The following is a 17,023-nucleotide window of genomic DNA, read 5'->3' on the forward strand; positions in this document are numbered from 1 at the left end:
CCGCTTACAGAGCTACAGCAGACACGTGTCCTCTTCAGTGGGAAGCGTTCGTCATCTGATTTATTCCATCAGGTATTTCACTCAATTGTTACTGGCTGCTCTTAGAAGTTTTGTTCACTGCCCCTGCAGCAGGAAGAGCCTTCACGACTTTACTCCTCTTGCTTACCAATTCATTTAAAGCACAGAATTTTCCTGCTCTGAGGATTCGAACATAAGAATTCATCAAGAAAGCTGAAATACAATCCTGAAAGCTGATCTCCACGTGGTACTGTATGTCAGGATATTTTGATTGACTGCACAGCCATCAGAAATTAGCACTTAGTGAGAATTGTGGCTCTCTGCTGTTTTGCCAGGAATATATAGCCAAACAAACACCCAATAACAAATACAGGCTGTGCTACAATATCACACTACATCGAAACTGTTCACAGAGCGAATAACCCCTACCATCAGCAGGATGCCCCTGCTGTGGGGCAGAAAAAGGCCTACGGATACAGGTTGATAAGCTGAAGTCAGAACAAGCACTGGCCATAGGTATCAGGGAGTTAGATTCAACACCCTACAGCCTGAGACCTAGAACTATTACCGCTGGGTTTGCGCTCCCTGCAAAGGGAAAGTGGCTCCACATCAGCAGCTTCAGCGAAGAAAAAGCCCTCCCTGTGAGCAGCAGAGGATTTGCCAGTTTCACAAACGTTGGTGCAAATCTGTGTTGCTTCATCCAACACACGCTTATCTCCAATTGTATAAATCAGCTGTCAGGATTGCTTTGTTTTAAACACTGTGCTAAGGAAGCTAAGGACTAATTTAGCTTTAAGATTTCATTTAAGAATTTCATTTTAAAAGCCAGGGCAGGAACAACTCTGGGAGCTTAAGTTTAAAATTATGTGGACAATGAAATTCCAATAAGAATACAAAACAGAAAAGTTATTTCACCAAAGAATTAACTTTAACCACTCGTCACTAATAACAGGCATGCATTTATAACGCCTCTACATTAAACTAGAAACAAAAATTACAATGAATATATAATTCTGAGAGTTTAATTGGTGAAAAGCTTTTACCAGAACTGAAAGAATCTACAAAGATGCCACCATATATCTGTAGAGACCTCAGTGTCCACTAAGGCTTGTGCTGGGCATTCCACTGCGAAACCAGGTTTAGAAAAACATGTGTATTTCAATACTTTTCTTCTCGGAGAAGTACATTCCTTGATGACAACTGCAGTAGCCCCAAATCACTAAAATTTAGTGCTACAACAGGAATGTCCATCATAATGAATCCAGAACAACCCAAACATTCACAGTCTTCAGAGAAGGGTTTCTTAGGATACTCACTGCTTAGAACTCAGATATACATCAATTCCACGTAATCTGAATTCCATCTTTTGTAAAGGATAAAAGCTCCCCCCTTGTTTAAGTATGAGGAAGTGTTGCCAATAATATCATTAGCAAAAGAAGGGTGGAGAAAATTAGGGTATTGCAACATTGATAAACTTTTTAGTTCTGCTTATGAACGAAGCGCTCAGTCTGCTGTGAAGACACCTCTGAAACACCCGACAAACAAGGCTAAGACAGCATCGGTCTTTGCAGCGTTCACTTCTGTTGAAGTGAAATGGCCTCTGTTTATACAACCTTAGCAATCATAGGAATGATTTTTGTGTCTCCTGTTCTAATCCCAGCAGTGTTTTTTGGGGCGGTATGTTATGACTTTTTCTATTCCGATATCCCGCCTGGAATCGACCAACCTCTAAAGCTTCGTTTGTTCCACTCAGTCTTGATTGCAACCCTGGTCTTGGTAAGTTAACTTTCTTAAAACTGAGAACTTCCCTTTTATTTTGGTAGAGTATTTGGGAGCTGGAAGATAACGACTTAAGGAAAAAAAAGAGCAGCAGCAATTCACCCCCCCTGCAGCCTGTAAGCATTTTTATAATGGCTATACATCGGAGAGGGGAAGATTTAGACTAGACATAAGGAGGAGATTCTTCACAATGAGGGTGGTGAGGAACTGGCCCAGGTTGCCCACTGCTGCCCCATCCCTGGAGGTGTTCAAGGCCAGGTTGGATGGGCCTTGGACCGCCTGATCCAGTGGGAAGTGTCCCTGCCTATGGCAGGGGGTTGGAACTGAATGATCTTTAAGGTCCCTTCCAACCCAAACCATTCTATGATTCCACGATTCTATGATTCTATGAAGGAAATATTATTAAATTAACTCATAAAACTGATGTGACTACTCTTAAAAGCTCGCTTATATTTTTCAGTGCCTCTGTCAAAATGCAGCCACTTTACAGGAGGACACTGTTTCACATGAATATTAAAGAAACCCCAGAACTCTATGTGCACTGTGCCTCCTGAGCTGCACGTGTGGATAACAATGCTCTCTCTTCAGAAGCAGACCTCCACTACTCCTCTTCACATCTGCTGCATTCTACACTTCTTACCCACAATCACATCTATATATGCATAATTTATAAACCCAGTGTACTAGGAACAATGAATTAAATAAAAACTAGCAATGGATAGGCATAGTGAGGTCTTTCACCTTGTGTGGCTGGTTCAGAAAGTGAGATATAGCTGTACTTAAGAACAATGTGTTTAGGTTTCACTTTAAAAAAGCCAGTGTGTTTGTGTGTTTACTCATGGTGATGAATTTAACACAATTCCAATATATCCATTTCCATTAGTTCTGTAACATAAAGACAAAATCAAAAATCTTTCAAATCGGCAATAGAAATTAATTATTATGGACAACTCATAAAAGTGGGATATTTTCAGTTTCAGAAATGTTGTCTGCTTTTTACAGTTCAAGCTAATAACAACTCTACTCCTGCACATTCATAGTTATAGGGCAGACAATTTATTTCTTGAATGCAAATGTTACAGAACTAAAAGACTATCAAACTGGAATTTTTTCCTTCCATCTCTAAAGTTGTATGATGCCGTCCACATCAGAAAAACTTAGCACAGGTTTTCAGAGAGAAAAAAACCCCAACCAAGCTGAACCAAGTTCTCAGTGGGTGTGTTAAATCATCGTCTGGGTCTATGTATAACAATCTGAAGACAACAGCTTCCTTGGGCTAAAAGTGACCACTGAATCCTCTCCCTTATATACAGCAAAAACTATATTGATATCGGACTTCGAAAGAGTTGAGTTGAAAGTTATGACATTTTGGCACAGCTTGAATGCAGGAAGTCTCTCCTTTCCCACCAAACTTCAATAATTTCTTCTCAGGGAAGAAATTTTCTTTGTGCTTTTTCACCCAAAATACAGGGTCTTAGTAGGAGAAATACTGAAATATCTTCTAAAATGTAACCCTCTTTTCCTTACAGCTGTAAGAAATAGAAATGAATGCTATCTGCCTTCCTCCAATGCCATACACCAGAGCCTCGGACAACCCCACAGATTTCAGCAGAGCCTGTTTTCACAAACTATGGTTCTAATCTGCTTTCAATGCCCTCACACCCATAATCACTTTGAACACTTATTTCGAAACCAAAGGTCTTCTCCTTTCCCCCATATTTTCCGCTTAAATACCTTTCTGATTATTTTTAGATTCACACAAAAAATAAGCATGCAAATATCAAACACGAGGGAGAGGACACTGGGCTGTGCAGAATGGGGCTGACACGTCACTTCTGGGCAATCTTCAGCTACTTTTCATTCAATCAATACTATTCAATGCCTTCTCAAGAGACACCAAAGCTCCACTGAAGCACTGTCTCCAGTGTGTCCTGAAATACAATGCAGCAAAATGAATTAATTAAAGAGAGTTGGTACCTTTCACACTAATCATTTGTCAAATTCTTTCTTTTCAACAGGGAAAGATTTTGGAGAAGCTAAGGATCTGCAATGATTTAAGCATACTGCGAATTGTCCTAGATGGAATTCCACCATGGAGAGATTCAAAACTCCTTACCAAAGATCTTAAAGTAGATGAGGTACCGGTGAGGATTTATCAGCCCAAATGGCCACCGACCAGCAAAAGAAGAGGAGTTCTGTATTTTCATGGAGGCGCTGGCACATTTGGGAGCATTAGTAAGAAATCAGCAAGTTTTATTTTTAAAATCAAATCCAAACCTTTACATCTTTACCTTCAGACACGTGTCTGTCAATATCTTGTCTGTCCTTCCTAATGACAATAGTCTTTGCAATTCAGATATTAGCTGCAAAACACCTTGCAGAACTAATAGTCGAGTGCATAGCTGAGGGTAATCACATTCCTGCTTCCTCTGAGCTACAGGCAAGGTAGCTCTTAGCAGATGTGGGCTAGTGGGGTGTCCCTGCCCATGGCAGGGGGCTTGGAACTTGATGATCTTTGAGGTCCCTTCCAACCCAAACTATTCTATGATTCCATGATTCTATGATTCTATGATTCTATGATTCTATGATTCTATGATTCTATGATCTGAGGCTTCTAAATCCAGAACTGTGATGCCAACAACGCTCTATCAGCTGTCAGCTAACAGCAGAGGGACTCTGCTCTTCCTCCTGTTGACATTGTTCTGAAAAAGATTCACCAGGGCAGAGAAAAGAGACCATTAGAGAGACCAGATGTGCTCAGGCTACTGTGAGAGAAGCTCAGCAAACAGGATGCTCCTTAACTAATGGCTAGTTGAAAACAATACAGAGCGTAAGGGCTGGTATCCATGTCTCTTTCCTCCTTCGTCCCTGTACTCCATCCTTCCTGGAAATGCAACTTAAAATCCTTTTAGGCTGATAAGGAACCCAGCCTAGATTGCTTTCTGGAAAAATTACAGCATCATGAAAACAGCAATGCTGTTGCTAAAAAGAATACTTTTTGGCTTCCTTCTCTGAACCAATATTTTGGTTACTTCTCAAGGAGAAATCTTTATCTTTGTATCTCCACTGGGCTGAAGTGTTTCCTGTAAGCTTTGATAGGGCCTAAAAGCATAGAATTTAAGATACACATTTGTGCTCAGCACTCAATTTACAGTAGAACTGCAGAAGATGCAGTCTATGCATGAAAAGAAGTCTAAAAGACATCACGTGGTCCATGAAAGAATTGAAAGACTGCATTAAAAAAAATAAATCTGTAAATATATTCCTATTCATGCAAACAAGGAATGAAAATGAAGGAAAATAGAAATAATAAATGAGCATTAAAAATAGAACAAATTTGGGGGAGTTTGACTCTTGTGGTAACACTGCACGCAATACTTTATTTTTTTGGAGAAAAGGAGAAAACCTCATGAGTGTCTCAGTAGCTGCTGGCTCAGTCTCCTCACTGTTCTGGGTCTCTTCCTGAGCAACCAAGTCTGTGCGTGCTTGTCTGGAAGCCAAGGCACCTAACATGGAAATCTAGATTTCATTCCAGGACTCAAACAGGGAAGTTTGTGGGTTTTGAACCCTTTTTTTTTGTTTCAAAGGATAAGCCTCCACTGGCAGTCTGCCACATTAGGCAGACTTCAGGTATCTGCAAATGAGTTTGCGAGCCCGCCTAGCTTCCCTTAGCATCATGCAGAATAACATGATTCCTGGTAAGTTAGGTTTCTGCTGCAGCAGAAATCATCTGTCCCTGCTGAGCACATTAGTCTGGGATCACCAGACAGACGCCAGCTGGGATGGTCCTGGTTGTAGAGCCAGTGTGGGTGGCAGTGAGGACTCAAGAGAGAACCCCCTGTGATCTAAGAGGTGAACTCGTTTTGCTGGAAGGCAAAAAAACGACAGCACAAAGCTGCATGTTTGTAGCTGTTCACAAGACAACGGCTGTTCCACAATCCCCACACCAGGGCAGCTCTACTCCACGCCACGGCTTAATAGAATACCCACACTGATACACGGGCTGCAGTACGTGACCTTTGATTTGGATTCCCATTGAACCTTGGCAACAGGAAAGCATTAAATATAATTAACATAAATAATTAACATAATAACAAGTTTTAAAGGGACTGGGGGAATCTACATACCGGTCAGGTTAAAGTCTGCAACCAGCGAGTTAGCAGAAGCTACAATGGAGAATCAGTGGACAGATAAAAATCACTAACTCCTTAAAATGCATATAAATGGAAGCCACACTTCACAAATCAATTTAAGCTTTTTAAATGAGTCAGCAAATACACACAAAAAAAGGAGCCTGAGTTGATAAAACCTACTTTGATTTCAAAGAATCTCTTTAAGAGGCTACACACCTGCAACACAAGAGGGAAGGTCTTTCATTTGGATAAAAACTGATTAAAAGGCAGAAAAAAAGATGGATTGTGGGAGGTTCCTGTGTAAAATGACAGGTGAAATGGCTTGTAGAGAAGTTAAACAGATGAAGAGAGCATCCTAATTGAGAAATAAAACAATGAACTCTAAGGAGGCTACTGCCTTGCAGGAAGATGATCCTGGGATCATGGTAGAAACTTGCCTGAAAATGTTGACTTAGTGCACAGCAGAAGTCAGAAAACAAATAAAATGCTGGGAATTATTGTTAGGGAAGGACAAAATCGGAACCTTCTTTATGCCACTGCAGTAAATCCATGGTGCATCTCAACACAGTGTACTGCTAATAGTTCCTCACAAAGGACACAGCAGTACTGTAAAGACTCAGAGTGGCTGTACAGGTGAGAAAAGTGCTTCTGTACAGAGAAGAAGCAAATAGACTACGACTCTTCAGGCTGGAAAAGACAGATAAGGACAGACATGCTAAATGTCTACACGACCATGAGCAGCAAGAGAAGTTAACCAGAGACTGATGATCCACCATTTCTTATAGTATAGGAATTAATGTCACCAATGCTGGGTATAAAACAAGCAAATAGAAACAGTTCTTTATGCCTTTGTAAACAAGCTATGGAATTCTTCAGGGCAAAAAAAGTTGTTATGGTTAAAATCATGGGTTTAAGAGTGGTTTGAATAATTCAGGGAAGAACCATTAATCAAGGGCTTTGAATACAAAGATAGAGTTTCTGACTCAAAGGAGCGCCCTGAGCCTCGACCTTTTGTGTGCTCTTCTTACCATGTGCTTGTCCTCAGCTTGTGCTTCTGCTCAGACGCTTTCTGTCGGCCACCAGCTGAGATGTGAGCACAGCCTAGGCCGACTTCTATTTTTCCCTAGTACTGCTACCATTCTTACAGGTTCTGTTGTGCCCTAACAGCCACAACAACCAGAAAATGTTAACACGTCAGCACCACATTGCTGAGCAGAAGTTACTCATCGGTTTTCTGTTGCAGTGCCTTCCATGAGCACATGTTCAAGGATCTCTATTTTCATTTCAAAAGGATATTTGATTTTTAAAACATCATTTCTGATACTCTTTCTCTTTAGGGGCCTTCGATAGAGTATGTCGCTACATTGCCAAAAAATGCAACTCAGTGGTCATGTCCGTCGGGTGAGCACTACTTTCACATTTGTGGTAATGCAGTTCACAGCTGAAACGCTTCTGAAAAACAGGCTGAAGTTATTTATTATTGCAGATCATGCTCCCTATTTTTTGCTTTATCCTTTCATTTAATTTAGAAATGTGCTTATAGGCAAAGTATTCTAAAATTGCTGTAAGACCATCGGTTTGTCTTTCCAATCTACACTAGTTAAAAACAAAGATATTCTTTAAAATTTAGAAAAGAAGCCTACGTAACTCCCATACCAGTCAATAGTGAACAATGTGAATGAAATGTTCATAATCACTTTGACAACCACGATATCTTTGATGTTTCAGTTATCGCTTGGCTCCTGAACATCCATACCCAGGGCAATACCTGGATTGTCTCACTGCTACCTTATACTTCATGAGGAATTGCGAGGAGTATCACGTGGATCCTGCTCTCATCATCATCGGCGGTGACAGCTGTGGAGCTAATTTTGCTACGGTTATCTGCCAAATATTGCTGAACAAAAGAGATCTCCCAAAAGTACGTGCTCAGGTCTTACTTTATCCAGGACTACAGGCGCTAGATTTTCATTTGCCTTCCTATCAGCAGAATGCTTCAGTCCCCATATTGTATCGGAAGCTCGTTATCTACTTCTGTTTTCGTTATCTTAATAAAGAACGAACAGCTATGGAAGATGTCCTACAGAACTGCCACGTTCCTGAGAGTATGAAAAGCAAGTATAAAAAATGGATAAGCGCTGACATTATTCCTAATGAATTTAAGATTAGAGGCTACGTACCTCATAAATCCACTCCATATAAACCTGAAGTCCATGAAGCAATCAAGGAAATTTTAGCAATAACATTTTCCCCACTTTTAGCTGAAGACTCTGTTATTCACCAGCTCCCTGAGTCCTACATTGCCACCTGTGAGTTTGACGTGCTTCGGGACGATGGGCTGTTATACAAGAAGCGATTAGAGGACAATGGCGTTCGAGTGACCTGGTATCATGCTGAGAGTGCTTTCCATGGAATTTTAGCCTTTTTTGGCTATGGGATTTTTTCCTTTTTATCTGCAGAAAAGATAATGGATAGGACTGTGGATTTTATTAACAGTCTATAAAAGTATTTTTCATAGAATCATAGAATCACCAGGTTGGAAAAGATCTCTTAGATCATTGAGTCCAACCATTCCTATCAGAAATCTCACATTATCCTTGGCAAATTTACACTTGGCAAAGAACGCAAATATTTGTGGTTTATGCTTTGGATATTGACTGCATTTTATACTTTTTGATTTCTGCTTCTGCAGTGACTCTCAAACAAATGTTAAGACTATTTAAAGCACCACCATTCTAGAAAACAACATTACAAAGCCACAGAGATAAGATGGAGATGGCACCAGATTATCCTCTCACTGTAACGCTGTGGCAATTCTGTGATGCTTTCAGCAAAAAAATAAAAACTAGCACTTCAAATATGTCCAATTCTGGAATCCTCAAAATAAGAAGGAGATGGAGCTGTTGAAACAGGTCCAGAGGATGCTACAAGAATGATCAGAGGGCTGGAGCACCTCCGGTATGAGGACAGACTGAGAGAGTTGGGGTTGTTCAGCCTGGAGAAGAGAAGGCTTCAAGGAGACCTTAGAGTGACCTTCCAGTACCTGAAAGGGCTACAAGAAAGCTGGAGAGGGACTGTTCACAAAGGCTTGTGGGGATAGGATGAGGGGCAATGGGTATAAACTGGAGAGGGGCAGAGTTAGACCGGACATAAGGAAGAATTTCTTCACCATGAGAGTGGTGAGGCCCTGGCCCAGGTTGCCCAGGGAAGCTGTGGCTGCCCCATCCCTGGAGGTGTTCCAGGCCAGGTTGGATGGGCCTTGGGCAGCCTGAGCCAGTGGGAGGTGTCCCTGCCCATGGCAGGGGGGGTGGAGCTGGATGGTCTTTAAGGTCCCTTCCAACCCAAACTATTCTAAGATTCTGTGATTCTGTTTCTGTTACAAGAGAAAGTTACGTTTGCTGAGCACAAACTCTCTAATAAATCTGAATTAATACCTTGTGGTGAAAGGAACAATGCAACACTGGAAGGCAGAGACCACAATCTTGATAATTCTACCTTGTAAAATCTGTACTGTGCCCAGTAATTAATTAACCAGACAACTGGTCTATCTATGACTATCGTATATGATCACATCACTGTGGAAACAATCCAAACTGGCAGTACAGAAACACTATTGGGTGGGCTATTTTTTAAAAACCTGGACTTTTGCTGGTTTTAAACAAAGTATTTCCTTGTTCCTCAGTATATTTTACACCGGCCATGTGCCCTATTAAAACCACCCAGTTTGTCACTGGAAAAAACGATGAAATTTCATAACTCAAATGCCATAGTACTTTCTTCCCATCACTTACAATTTAACTTTAAAAACAATTACAACATGGCTGCTTAACTAAGTGATATTTTTACCTCTTTGGTTTCCCTGGGAATTTGCAATTTCAACAATGTTCTGACATCCTAGTTGTTTGCAGAGCTGCAGATTCAGATTCACAATTAACATCACAGGCATAATGTGAACCATAGTATCTCTACTTTTGCACAATCCCATTCTACAGCAAGAACACAATAAAGTAGTTTGATTTGAAACTCATTAATTGCTGATTACCTTAAGTCATTTTATGCTGCCCCTGCTGCACTCTGAGAGTTAATGACGTTTACCTGACACGAGGTAACCTGATCCCAAGTCCAAACTCAAAAAATAAAACACAAAAAAACCCAGTGACTGAGGTAATGACACAATTCTGTAAGTGCATCTTTCCAAGAAAACACCGGTGCCATTCCATTTGGCCCTTTACAGTTGTCATGTGCAGGTTCCCATCTCTGCATAATCCTGGAAAAATTCTTCTGTCTAGTATCTTAGAGTGTCACAAATTCAAAGCACACAAATGCTTTGTGCCTATTTTCCACCTCTAATTCATTTAATATTAATGCAGTTTACTCGTATCACTCCTCTCCCGGCTAAGGGCTGGTTTCTTGCAAAAATTCCAACATGATGCTGGCAGAGATCTTCTAACAAATCCAGGACTTTGAAATACTTACCCTCTGTGAAAGAAAGCAAGTGTGTGGGTAAGGACGTGTAAGAGGGAAAGATACTACCGATGCATTTGTACAAGGGAGGAGAAAGGTTTTTGCTAGAGCAACCCCAGGCAGAACAATGAATCAGGAAGTACGGAGTGAAAGATAGCTGGGAAAGTCAAATCAAAGACATTTCAGACCACTTTGCTGCTCAGCAAAATGGCAGCTGCTTTCACACTGCTGGTGCTGTTCTTAGCAGCTTTTGTTGCTGGATTTATCTTGTTGGTCCTGGGGGCAATTAATTTTGATATCTCCAACTCGGATATTCCTCCTGGAGTGAATCAGCCTGTGAAGCTCCGAATCGTTCATGTAATTTTAATAAGCAGAGCTGTGGTGGTAAGTTAACCTGGTGTGATTTCTGGGGGAAGAATGGTGAACCTGTAGATTTTAAACTGAACCTTTTAAACTGAACCTTTTAAACACTAGAACCCTGCTTGGAATGAATTTTCAGTGAGGAGAGCAGGGCTTAGCTGTCATGCTGCTGTATTTAGAAGCTCAGTTTTGCTAAAGAAACCTTTCCCAGATGTTTTACGCTACTCTGCATTGTTACAGTCCTGCCTAGTTCTTACATCAGGCAGCATTTACACTGCCTAACGCAAGCATTTGAAAACCCAAATGTGCACCTGCAACAAATTGTACTAAGCTAGCAATAATTTGATTACGAAACCTTATGTATGGTGGATCATTTGTATTTCCATTGTAAGTCTAGAATACATCAGATGTCCTTGAGCCGTGCTTTCAAGCTTTTCTTGGCCTTGGGGATGAGGAGTTACGTATTTATTTTGAAAATAAAATTAGAAATGGAACATTTCAGAATTGCTTTTGGAAGGGAGAGATTCTGTCAGACAAGTGACAAGACTAGGTAACGTTGCACGAGGGGAGGTGAAAGAATTCCACCTACCCTGAATGTATATTTATAACTGCTGCAGCAACCAAGCAGGCTTGTCCGATGGGAATGAGGGGTCGTGGCCAGCCCAGCTTCTCCAGGTGGTCTGTAAAAGAGTGGGAAACTAAGAGTGGGAATGGAATCAGTCCACAAGAGCTCAAGCTCTTACCAGCACTCAACTTCTGTAATCTCTGCTGACAAAGGACCTCACTGAATGAATCAGGAGTATTTCCATGTGATGATGGATGTATAGATGCTGTGATGATGGAAGATGTTAGTGACACACAGGAGAGCAGAAGTTGTGCATATATTTAATAAATCACTTAAATAACTCCAAGAGGGACAAAATATTTAAAATAAAAAAAATTATATATATCTGTCAGAAATATTCTAGATTATAGTAGACCATGCTAAAGAATTCTAGATAAATATTCACATGCCTTGGCTGCACACAAGTTTTAATTAGGAAGAGATGATTTCACTTAGCAGCTGGAAAACCAGTTCTCTTTCTATTCCCTCAACACTGCCAATTAGTACCATAAGCCAGAATTGTACACTGCACTATAAACAGCACAGGATGAAAGAACCCAAACAGGTTGAATGTAAAGGTGAGAATATTATTTGGAGATGTTCTATTTTTGCCTGGAAAATAGCAAATACAAAAGAATAAATCATTTTATCATGGATGTACACATTTAGAGACACTAGGACTAGTTCTTTAATGAATTAAGATCAGTATGTTGCAAAATGCATGAGTTTCTTCAGCCTCAAAATCAGCACGGAGACCACTACAAATAGCCGGAGTCATTGTTGAAAAGGTCTTTCGTAGGTAAATACATTATGAGCCACAGCCCTGTGCTGATAATGCACACAAAGGCAGGCTAATGAGAAATATTCATACCGAAACAGTGACTATTAAGGGCTTGACCCAGATCTTCATATGGATCAAAGTACTGGTTTGGCATGACCAAATAATGTATTTCAAAACAGAGGTTATGCTTTTTTTTCCTTATTATTATTATTTTTGCAAAGTTATATTGGACCAATAGCTCTCATTTGTATTCTTTTCACCTTGTGGATTTTCCTGCCAGTGCATTGCAGACATCAGTGAAGACCTCAGAGATTAATCAAAAAGCAATTATCAAAAATAGCGACTTTCCAGTACCTGACGGGGCTACATGAAAGCTGGGGAGGGACTGTTGAAAAAGGCTTGTGGTGACAGGACGAGGGGGATCGGGTATAAACTGGAGAGGGGCAGATTTAGACTGGACATAAGGAGGAATTTCCTCACGATAAGAGTGGTGAGGCCCTGCCCCAGGTTGCCCAGGGAAGCTGTGGCTGCCCCATCCCTGGAAGTGTTCCAGGTCAGGCTGGATGGGCCTTGGACAGCCTGAGCCAGTGGGAGGTGTCCCTGCCCATGGCAGGGGGGTTGGAACTGGATGATCTTTAAGGTCCCTTCTAACCCAAACTATTCTATGAAATATACTCTCAACTTGCCAACTCTTATTTTAGGCAAATGTCTGTATCATGAAAATCAGCACCAGAACTATCACCTTTCGCTATGTTTTCACATCTTCTCAGAAGCAAGGACAGAACAAGCAGTGAAAACCACACTCATTTTCACCATTAGGCAAAGTACCTGCTAGGAAAGCAAAGGGATCTATTTCACCGTCTGTGCTAACACTGCAAAGCTTTCGGGATCACGCTCTTCAGTGAACACTGCTGCTCACGTCACCTTTCATGATGCTACTGTTATTTGTTCAGTTCTGCTGTACAACTATTCAAATACTTTATGATTGCCCTAAAATACAGGACTTGGAGATCATGAATACACTGCCCATCCCCTTCCTTTACTTCAGAAAACACAGACTCTCTTGAGTGAATTCCTTGTTCTCCTTGTCTTTGAGCAGGGGAAGATATTGGAAAACTTGGGCATCTGCAGTCAGGTTAGCTTTGTCCGGTACATGCAAAGTAGAAAGACTCGAGGAGCAGACCCGAAGCTCTTCATCAAGGACCTGTGGTTCGAGCAAGTGCCTGTAAGGATTTATCAGCCTAAGGCTCCATCTGCCAACCAAAGGAGAGGAGTTCTGTTTTTCCATGGAGGAGGATGGGTATTTGGAAGTCTTGGTAAGATATCTAACAGGAAAAAAATTACAATTTAGCTAAAGACGTATCTACTTCCTAAATGGTAAAGTTGGTTGTTGCTTGATCTGTAGCAGTTAGGAAGTTCGAGTATATCCACAGATGCACTTTCCTTAGTCCTGCCGTCAGAAGAAAGCGTTTGCCCTGCATTATGTGCATTTTTCATAAAGATGAGGAAAATGAGATATGAGGTGGAAAAATACAGTAAGCAAATACTGAAACAGGAAGATGGGGGGGCAAAAGATCTGAGGAGCTATGTAGTGGGGGTAGAGAAAAGTAGCGAGCACTCTCTTCTTGCAGTTCTTTGACTTATGCATCGGAGAACATTGGAAAATAAAGCAACCAAATCAAACTCAAACCCCACCAAATATGTTTCTTTCAGAGACCCATGACAAGCTGTGCCGCTACATGGCCAGAGAAAGTGACTCGGTGGTTGTATCTGTTGGGTGAGTCTTCCCTCGTGCTGTTTTACAGATCATTTCCTATAGTGCAAACACCACCTCACAGCCTCCCTGATGATAGCAACAACCATTCTTGGGGAAATGTTTCTCGCTTTTCAATCAATGTTTTCAAATGCTAAGCTCAAAATCCATACTGAACGTAAAGTAAGCCTTTCCTTATTTAAGGAAACTGCTTGATGCTTACAGATGCACTACAGGAATGACAAGCTATGTACCAATATACCAATATATACCAATATACACCATCAATAGACTGACTTAACGATTAGGATTATGAGGATATAGCTGTAACTAAGCCATAGAGCAGAAGTATTGTCCTTTGTATCCAACACATGGGAAGCTAAAGCATAATCAACTAAATGGCAGCTGAGCACTCCTGTGTTGTTAAAGACCTGAGAAACTTCCTGAACAAATTATACCCTAATAAGTTAATCTGCACTGCCTGCTCCAACTAGTTGCAGTTTATTTATGGCAACCTGTAGAGAAAAGCAAAATTCTGAGGTAATCGGGGAATTGCTGGTTGCAGGAGTCAGTATTTTCAGCAAACATTTAAAACTAGTATTTCCCTCTCGTACTTTCTGTGCATTAGGTACCGTTTAGCTCCTGAACACAAATATCCGGCTGCGTATGAAGACTGTCTTGATGCCACCGTACACTTCATGAAGAACACAGAGCACTATGGGGTGGATCCTGCCAGTGTAATCGTCTGTGGGGACAGTGCTGGGGGCAATCTGGCAGCCGCTGTCAGCCAGACCCTTGCAGGTCGATCCGACCTCCCCAGACTGCGTGCTCAGATCCTGATCTACCCAGGCCTTCAGGCGCTGGACTTCAATTTACCATCCTACCAGCAGAATCAGGGAGTCCCTCTCTTATTCCGAGAATGTGCTGCTTTCTACGTGTTACAGTACCTAAATGGGAACGCATCCAATCTGGAAGAGGTTTTGGAGGGTTCCCATATTTCTATGGACATTAAATTAAATTATATGAAGTGGGTGAATCCAGATAACATCCCTAAAAAATTTAAGGTCAGAGGCTACAAACCACATGTGCTGCTTGACTGTCCAACTGACGTTTATGAGACCGTGAGACGATACTGTGAGCCCAACCTGTGCCCACTGCTGGCTGAAGATGCTGTTGTCCAACAGCTGCCTGAGACTTTCATCCTGACATGTGAGTATGACGTACTGAGGGACGATGGCTTGCTTTACAAGAAGAGACTAGAGGACAACGGGGTTCAAGTGACCTGGTACCACCTTGAAGATGGATTCCACGGAATCATAAATCCATTTGATAATGACTGGTTGTCATTTTCCTCTGGAAAAAAGGGTCTTGACAATATCAGGAACTTTCTTAAAAGCTTGTAGAAATGATTTTCTTTCCTTCTATAAGAACTGCCAATTTTCTGTGGTCTTTTATGCTTCTAAATTTCATGTAAGAGGTTTAGAGGGGATCATTTGTTAATGAGCAATTCTGCCAGTGTGACCACTGAAAAAGATATTTCAAGACTGCTATGAGCATTTCTTTTAGTGCTGTTCGAAGTATTCCATGTGCAGTCTGCCTGTTTTAATGCTCTACAGGGACCAGGCACTTGCTACTCTCTCAGTAAATATTAAAGATGCAGTAAAATTTTAAACCAACATCTGGTCTGACCCATTTTATTCAGTCATGAGCTATGTTTTCATTCTTCCTAAAAGGCTGAGTGTGTTCTGGCAAAGGAGAAAGATGCTGACATGCAATGCTGTAACACAGTTCCTGTGCTGTACGGTCATGTAGCAGCTGAGTCCAAGATTCCCAGTCACTGACTTGCAGAAAATGTCTATAACAAACTAATTGGTATTTTAGACTCAAAAAAAATGAAGTCAAAACTGAAACTGCACCCGACAGAGATATTCTATTAACAGCCTTGAGTAAAAACAAAGGAAATGTCCCAAGTGCTTTCCTGTGTTTAGCAGACAGGCAAGTTTGCTGAAAAACTTGTTCTTGTGCTTAAATACTCCAACAACAAAACAAAGATTGATGCATTTACTTTTGTAGAGCACATGTAAGCTTTTCTTTTCCTTGTGTTAGTTCCCATTTGCTTTTCTACACCTCCTTGTTAAAATGATATATTCTAAACCACTTAAAGAATGTCCACAGTGCAGGAAGCAATATGTTGCGGCTGCAGATCAGATGCGAGAGACAATTTAACTTCCCCACTAATTGGCTCTCCCGGTAGATAGCAACCCATCATAAACTAGCACTTCACTCAGTACTGACTTCTACCTCCAAACAGTTACCCACATCATCTGCAATCCAACAATACCACTTGGAAAAACAGGCCCTGTATCAGTCCCACAATTAATGTGAAGCTAAACAGGAAATTAAACACAAGTCTCCTCTGACTCTTCTCCAACGTGATGCCTGCTGGCACCTTGCACGACACCTCCCAGGACTTTGAAGTGCGTGGCACCAGAGGGATCTGTGGTAACTTGGCTTGCTCTGAGGTTTACTGTTATCTGAGACAGCTCAATCAAAGGCAGGCATAAAGACACCTCATCTTTACTTAAGTAACATGGCATTTTTTACAGGCTGCCAGTGATTTTTACCGCTGCATTCATACTGGGAATTAAAGGAACAATTCAATACGAGTTCTCCAATTTCAGAATCCCTTCTGGAAAGCTTCAAATTGCCCTTGCTTCTATGATTAGTACTTCTACTACAGTGAGTTACTTTGCCACGATTTCTGCCAGGAATGTGGTTTAGGTGTTATTTTTGTAAGGTTTTATGTGTAACTACCAGAATTTTGCTGGCTGCATTATGACTTAAGTGAAGGCTTTTTCTTATTTTCCGGCTGCCTTTAGAGGATAACTTTTGTAAAACCCTTTCTGTTAGACCTGCTGGCTGCTGTTAGAGAATCCCTGAAGGGAAGGATGAACGACATGCTCCCAGCAAGCCAGGATCCTGAGAGAATTGGGGTCTTTCAGCCTGGAGAAGGCTGCGAGGAGACCTTAGAGCAACTTCCAGTACTGAAAGGGGCTCCAGGAAAGTTGGGGAGGGGCTCTTGATCAGGGATTGCAGGGAGAGGATGAGGGGGAACGGTTTTAAGCTGAAAA

General features: G+C 41.3%; 2 protein-coding genes across 3 annotated transcripts; both read left to right on the forward strand.

Moving 5' to 3' along the window:
- The first annotated feature begins 1,521 nt into the window (after positions 1-1,521).
- LOC104060565 (arylacetamide deacetylase-like 4) lies at positions 1,522-9,943 on the forward strand. Its single transcript, XM_009562371.2, has 4 exons — positions 1,522-1,794; positions 3,816-4,032; positions 7,268-7,331; positions 7,659-9,943. The coding sequence occupies exons 1-4, from the start codon at positions 1,612-1,614 to the stop codon at positions 8,431-8,433; spliced, it is 1,239 nt and encodes a 412-aa protein (XP_009560666.2). The 5' UTR covers positions 1,522-1,611; the 3' UTR covers positions 8,434-9,943.
- A 140-nt stretch (positions 9,944-10,083) lies between these two features.
- LOC104060566 (arylacetamide deacetylase-like 4) lies at positions 10,084-15,510 on the forward strand. 2 transcript variants are annotated; one of them, XM_054085787.1, is made up of 4 exons: positions 10,084-10,778; positions 13,236-13,455; positions 13,853-13,916; positions 14,521-15,510. In XM_054085787.1, the coding sequence occupies exons 1-4, from the start codon at positions 10,602-10,604 to the stop codon at positions 15,293-15,295; spliced, it is 1,236 nt and encodes a 411-aa protein (XP_053941762.1). In that variant the 5' UTR covers positions 10,084-10,601; the 3' UTR covers positions 15,296-15,510. The 2 variants fall into 2 exon arrangements, with proteins under 2 accessions (XP_053941762.1, XP_009560667.2); XM_009562372.2 differs by having other exon boundaries at positions 13,239-13,455.
- Positions 15,511-17,023: the final 1,513 nt, after the last annotated feature.

Source organism: Cuculus canorus, chromosome 21, assembly GCF_017976375.1.
Source record: "Cuculus canorus isolate bCucCan1 chromosome 21, bCucCan1.pri, whole genome shotgun sequence".
Lineage (NCBI taxonomy): Eukaryota > Metazoa > Chordata > Aves > Cuculiformes > Cuculidae > Cuculus > Cuculus canorus.

What these genes read in the sequence shown, in the direction of transcription:
- LOC104060566 (XM_054085787.1), top strand. Translation starts at nt 10,602, where the DNA reads ATGGCAGCTGCTTTCACACTGCTGGTGCTGTTCTTAGCAGCTTTTGTT. An exon ending in TAATAAGCAGAGCTGTGGTG is followed by an intron (nt 10,779 to 13,235) that starts GTAAGTTAACCT and finishes CTTGTCTTTGAG; the next exon opens with CAGGGGAAGATATTGGAAAA. An exon ending in ATGGGTATTTGGAAGTCTTG is followed by an intron (nt 13,456 to 13,852) that starts GTAAGATATCTA and finishes TGTTTCTTTCAG; the next exon opens with AGACCCATGACAAGCTGTGC.
- LOC104060565 (XM_009562371.2), top strand. Translation starts at nt 1,612, where the DNA reads ATGGCCTCTGTTTATACAACCTTAGCAATCATAGGAATGATTTTTGTG. An exon ending in TGATTGCAACCCTGGTCTTG is followed by an intron (nt 1,795 to 3,815) that starts GTAAGTTAACTT and finishes TCTTTTCAACAG; the next exon opens with GGAAAGATTTTGGAGAAGCT. An exon ending in TGGCACATTTGGGAGCATTA is followed by an intron (nt 4,033 to 7,267) that starts GTAAGAAATCAG and finishes CTTTCTCTTTAG; the next exon opens with GGGCCTTCGATAGAGTATGT.